General features: G+C 34.9%; 1 protein-coding gene across 1 annotated transcript; it reads right to left on the minus strand.

Annotated features, from left to right (window-relative positions):
- Nucleotides 1-866: 866 nt before the first annotated feature.
- Nucleotides 867-5,542, minus strand: LOC108319835 (receptor-like cytosolic serine/threonine-protein kinase RBK1). The gene is made up of 8 exons (XM_017551121.2): nt 5,236-5,542; nt 4,550-4,961; nt 2,284-2,541; nt 2,029-2,180; nt 1,861-1,940; nt 1,631-1,769; nt 1,373-1,522; nt 867-1,291 (listed from the first exon to the last, which is right to left on the minus strand). The coding sequence occupies exons 2-8, from the start codon at nt 4,917-4,919 to the stop codon at nt 1,133-1,135; spliced, it is 1,308 nt and encodes a 435-aa protein (XP_017406610.1). The 5' UTR covers nt 4,920-4,961; nt 5,236-5,542; the 3' UTR covers nt 867-1,132.
- Nucleotides 5,543-6,434: the final 892 nt, after the last annotated feature.

Consider the following 6,434-nt stretch of genomic DNA (forward strand, 5'->3'; position numbering starts at 1 on the left):
TTCATCAGATTTTGAAATCAATAAAATCTTTGAAAGAATAAACTTTTTTTTGGAATTTCGAAATCTGATTAAAAAAAATTAAACCCTAAGACTATTTTCAGAGGTGTAGATGAAATAATTGAAAGGGGAAAGTGAAACAACCTCATGTTTTTGAAGGTCAATACAATTCTCAACTGGAGAAAGATAATTTATTTTTGGAAAATACTAGATTGTACGAAGAAAATCACGAATTTTACCAATACTTGCTAGATAATTTTTAACCTTAAAAAAAAATTATATTCCTTGTTTCTTCTCGGGATAAAAGTGAGAAAGAGTGCAATTTCCCTGGAAATATGGAAAGGTGTTTATTATTGTTCTTGCTAGTTTCATTTTTATTTAAAAAATATTCTTAAAATTATTGTCTGTATGATTTTCAACAAATAATTATTCTAATACCATGGGAATAACGCCCTTGTAAAAAATAACCAATATACTCAGTTGTATCATTTTTAGAAATATGATTATTAGTTGAAACAAACACCAAAGTAATCCTACCCTTCAACCACGCTATCTCTTGACCAAAAAGATTTAAGAAAGAAAAAACACACACAACAGCAATTGTACGGACACATGTTGGTCCGATTCTTTTACTATTTATGTTTCACGTCATATTGTTTTCGAACTGAATTACGACAAAAAGGGACCAAATTTAAAGTGTGTATATATATAGATATATTTAAAATATAATTTAAAATGGCGACAAAAAGTGATGAAAATGAAAAAAGCATGAGCGTAGTTAATTTTTGATACAATTTTTAGGGTTTGTATGTGTAGGGTATGACAGAGTGATGAAGGTTGAGTTTTGTATTTACGTAAATACAAGGAAGAGAAATTTGAATTCCTGGAGACTATATTTACGTATGGGTGAAAATGTCTGAAAGGCATTGCAGAGTAAACAAGTTATCCTAACTCCGCTGTGCATCATTTCTACATTAATCCAAAGTCAAAACCTATAGCAATGCTCACTACAAGTTCATGCTAAATAACAAACACCAATGGGTTTGTGACTTCGTGACTTTGGATTTAACCACTCACACTGCTATATATATATATATATCACTCCATCCCTACAACAAATCTCACTAAACAAGGATCACTCCATGATCAGTTGCATGTGCCTACTCATGTCCTTCAGGTAACTTGAGCAAGTATAATCTTCTAGGTCACATGCCTCTAACAATTGAGATTTTGGTTCAATTGAATTCTGCTTTATGTCTATAATTGTCTCTTCACCCTTTAGCAGCTGCACAACCTACATACTCAACAATCATACAAAATGTTACTTTCACATCATACAAAAACTTACAACACTGTTTTCAAGACAAAATCTAACCTTGTTCATGAATGGACGCTTGGAGGATGCATGGTGGACACACATGGAAGCTGTCACCATCACACGTATCATTTCTGTACGGTCATACGCCTCTCCTAATCTGGGGTCAGCTATTTCCTTTACATTGTTTGTGTCTAACAGTGGCTTCGCCTGACAACAATAAGCACAATTTTATTATATAAACATCTTCAACCTTTTCTTACTCATCCATGTTAGAGGTCTATTACAACTCCAAATGCAAGGATAACGAAGACTTACCCAACTGACAAGACTTTGCCTACTATCTGAATCAACTGCACGACGGCCAGTTATGAGCTCCAACAGCAAAACTCCAAATGCAAATACATCAGTTCTCTCATCCACAATTCCATGCATAAAATACTCCGGAGCCAAATACCTGCAACCAACCATATCATGCATGCACTGTTTACAACACAAAGATAATGCTTACAATAGGAAATGTGAGTCAATGAAGCTACAGCCCTAACCCAAATGTGCCTTCTATTGGGTAGACAACATGGTTGGCCCACTTGTTTGGAAGCCACTTTGCCAGTCCAAAATCTGAAATCTGAAGTTTATAACAGCGCGGGTTATTTTCTTCGCATAGAAAATAATTCGAAAAATTCAGTTTATATTTTAAGTTGATGCCATAGTACCTCAGCTTCGTAATTTTCGTTTAGTAGGATGTTGGAGGCCTTGATATCCCTATGAATGATTCGCCTTGGACACTCTTTATGGAGATAATGCAATCCATCAGCCACTCCAACAGCTACCTTGAATCGTTTTTCCCAGTCCATGCCTTCAGAACCTGACATGTTGAACACCTCTTTGTTAGAAATGAAAAATATAACAAGCACAGTAAGAGGAGGAAAACATGAACAGTGAAGCAAGAAATGGATGCATCTCCGCACCAAAAAGCAGAGAACTGAGACTTCCATGCGCAGCTAATTGCAGGACAAAGAAGAGGCCGCCATCAACTCCAAACCCAACAAGGTGTGTTGCATTTGTGTGGTTTATGTGTGCAATAATCCCAAGCTCTGTCAAAAAATCTCCAGCTCTATCTGCAGCGTCCTTTTCATTCTTCATTAGCCTCTTTACAGCTATAACTTGACCATCAGGTAAACACCCTTTGTACACTTCAGCATGACCACCTTTTCCAACCAAGTTCTCTGTAAAGTCATACATTACAACATTAAAACGAACGAAAAGTCATTGGTTAACTGTTATTGATCATGTCAGTATTAATGTATAGTTTCTGAATTCAGGCACAAAAAGACTCTTTATGAGGAAGACCAAAAGGAAATATTCATTTTACTTTAATAGGACCAGAAGGACAATCTCAAAGGGTCACAACATCCCGTGGAATTTAAGACTTTGACCCAGAAGCATATTTTGGTAAAATACATAGTTCGATGTCACGTTGAAATTAACTCCATTGTGGAAACGCTATTTGACTGGCGTCTTATTGAACTACTTGACAACGGCTTTTCTCATTAGACTTATTTCACCATTGCCTAAAAGCTGAGATTTTTCAAAACAAAGGCAATCAATTTTCAATATTTATGTCTCGGTCCAATGCTGAACATTTAAAACTCTAACTTTCCGCAAATTAATCATACATTGTCTCAAGTGGGGTCATTCTTTATAAGAAATGATTTGGGACATTCCTGATAATATCTTATAAGATTGAATGAATATTTATCTTTAGATGGAAAGAAACAAACAGCCAAAATGCATATAATAAAGCCTGATTACTATAACTATAAACTAAACAATACACTAGTTCCTGCCCCATACAAGAATGTCCCTATCACAAACATATGACATGTAGCAACTACATTTGACATCATCATAAACATCTTTTGGAAGATGTCAGGTGTGAACTAAACCGAAGCCGTACCCTTGACAAATTTACAATAGCAAATTTAATGAGTTGGCTCATGCATGTGCTATGGATGAAACCAAGTGAGAAGTAACTTTCTTGCAAACTATGGTGACATGATATGCCAGTTTTCAAGGGACACACTGCCCAATCCTACAGGTTAAAGGGTGGGACACTGTTCAATGTGGTTGACAAGTGACAACTGAAAGCACCAGAAAATGGCACGCCTGTGTATTTTCAAGGAAAATTGCCTTTAATTAAAGTAGGTGTCTTTTGGGCAAAGGACACAACTCATACCCAGGCTTGTGATTATGTAACAGTGTAATACTTCTTTGTACCCTAATAGTTTGATAGTATTAAACTAATGACGCACTTAACGGAACAAAATAAATCTTATTCATATTTTCATGGTGTCAGACTTTAGTATCTAGCGTACACTTGCAATCTGCACTAAAGGGTAAAGAATATTAATGTGAGAATAGATGTCCTTTTCTTTGGACATGCAGAAACAGGAACCCTATGTTTGGTCAAAAAGCTCGTCTACTCTCTACAGTTTCCAAGGGAAAGTTAGGCACTAACCAACTCACAAGCTAATGGCGCCAAATTACCATCACTAACTCATCATCAACCTTCAACCATCAACCATCAACCATAATACTATACAGAATCAACCATGTTGTATAAATTAATAGAATTCTAAACCCACTTCACCCACAAAAGATATCTAAAAACCCCATTTTTCTGATTTCTCTTTTCAACAATAAATCTCTCACACATACCAATTATTTTGTCACATCCCACGAGGGATGCCTCATCGAAAGTAGAAGAATGCAGAGTCTGGAATTTATTACATTGGGAGTTCATATTCCTATTCATTTGACAAAGTTGGAAAATATAAATTCTCGTTACATTTCTTCATCACAAGATAGAAACTACTTTGAGCCATTCAATAAAGTTATGGCGAAAACGAAACATTATCTAATGGCACGAGAGTCTATGCTTGTAATAAAAATGAAATTTTGCAAAATTAATTATAAAAGACACACCAAAATAGAAATAAATCGCATTCAACCTTGCCTTTTTTCTTCTGTTAATGGTGAACTGATTAATGAATACCAAACAACTTGCAAAAGCGGAGGATTGATTCCCCCACATAACGAGAACCATCAAATGAACTGATCTTTGCTATGAGATTTCTTCATATGCACAAACTTGGAAAACTTATATCTAGTATTAAAAAAAAGACTGAAACTTTCACCAAATTATGAAAAGAAAGAAGAGGATCTAGCTCATACCAGCACTGAAGTTTTTAGTAGCAGCTGCTAACTCTTCATAATCAAAGTTTCTCCAAGAGGGTTTCGCGGGAATATCTCCAATATCGATACCGTCTTCCGCACTTCGAATACGAGCCAGTTTTTTGGTCAAACCCTTCCGAGTGATATCATGGCTCACCGAAAGCAAAGGAATGGAAGTTAATTTTCGCACAGACTTGAACTTGAAAACGTCAACCATAGACTTCCATGGCATCATGTAACCCTCTTTTCCGCTATCAATCGACGAATCTGTCTCGGACTCTGTTTCCGAAACAGGGGTTTCCAGAATTGCCCTAGGAGATCCGTCGCCATCGCTCACAAACTCTTTCGCGTTACTACGCGTTAATGCCATTTCTGAGTTCTTCTATTCTATTTTGACCCCTTTTCTTGAACTCTGCAGAAACAGAGCAAAAGCAGAAGCAGAAAATACAAAAAAAAAAGGTCTTTAAAGCTTTCACTTCTCATTCAACGTAAACAGATAATAAACAAAAATTCCATTCACACGAATTAACAAAATAATTAAAAACCAACATGGTTTTCTTCTGTGGTCAAATTAGTATTATTGTTTTTTTCTATATTCCCGGTTGAGCGTTCTGTTTGGTGTGTTCTCCACCTGAAACAGGGGTGGTTATTTAACCGAAAAAGAAAGTGAGCTAACGAAATGTTACCTTATTTTGACATAGTTATGGGCTTCCGGAGTGCATATTGGAAATCCAAAAGCCCGTTCTAAGTCAAAATCCAAAAGCCCGTGCCCGCACCCGAAAGTTAGAAGAAGTAAACCGTGGGTGGTGAAAATCCTCCTTTACATCGGTGAGGGCATGAGCAAAAACAGAGTAATGCAGAGGAAAGAGAAGGGGATGCAGAATAGAAGCAGGGGAGAGATGACAGAGAATGAAGGGTTGCAAAAATGGTATGTGTTTGAAGGGTGCTTATTTAAGAGGAGAGAAGCATGCAATGTCCAGCGTTAGAATGTTTCCTATATTTATACAACCTACTCTTTTCATTTCTATTTTTCTTCTCCATTTATTTCCTTTCAACCTTTTCAATTGGTTTAGTTTAAGTCTCTCTTATTTTTAACTTTTTATTGGATCGGTTGCTGATGTTATCATCACATCAATAAACCTCAATTTTTAATTCAATCTTTTGCACCCTCTGTCTTAGAATGCCAATCATCACCAATTTTTATAACTGTAAATTTAGTTACACAACCAACACAACTGTCTTTATTTTTATTTCATTTATTTTACTATTAATAAATTATTTTTCGTAAATAATGTTATTTAGGATAAAATATGCAAGTAGTTAGGAAAATAAAAATAAAATAAAATAAATAAAATAAAAGAATGGTTATAGTTTAATTGGTCGTGACTTTTGCCGTAACTAACGCACAAACAAAAACACCTCCAAAGTTGGAAAATGCGTAGCCGAATAAAGAGCAAATGTGAGGAGAGCATTAACACTTGTTATAAATATTATTTTCTTTTCATTAATTACATCATTTAAACATTTCAATAAATAATTGAAGAAATTAAAGGTGCAGATAAAAGAGACTTTTGAAGAGGCTGAAAGCACACAGAATATTTATTTATATGTTTATTTTTTTCAATCAAACATTACTGCCTTTTGATTTCACCAATAATAAACATATTCTTCCCCGAATTACTAGGCATTATAATAAATTAAACCTAAGGAGATTAAAACTAATAAATATTAGACGCTCATTGTCTGAATGTTCTAAATCTTCCACGAGAAACCTTATTATAATTATAATATATAACAATCTGTTGTCAATTTTTCATATGCTTATTTCTATATATTGATCACACGTAAAACTAAATAAAAATGTAATTTCGTTATCAATGAGTAC

Source organism: Vigna angularis, chromosome 10 (assembly GCF_016808095.1).
Source record: "Vigna angularis cultivar LongXiaoDou No.4 chromosome 10, ASM1680809v1, whole genome shotgun sequence".
In the NCBI taxonomy this organism is placed as follows: domain Eukaryota; kingdom Viridiplantae; phylum Streptophyta; class Magnoliopsida; order Fabales; family Fabaceae; genus Vigna; species Vigna angularis.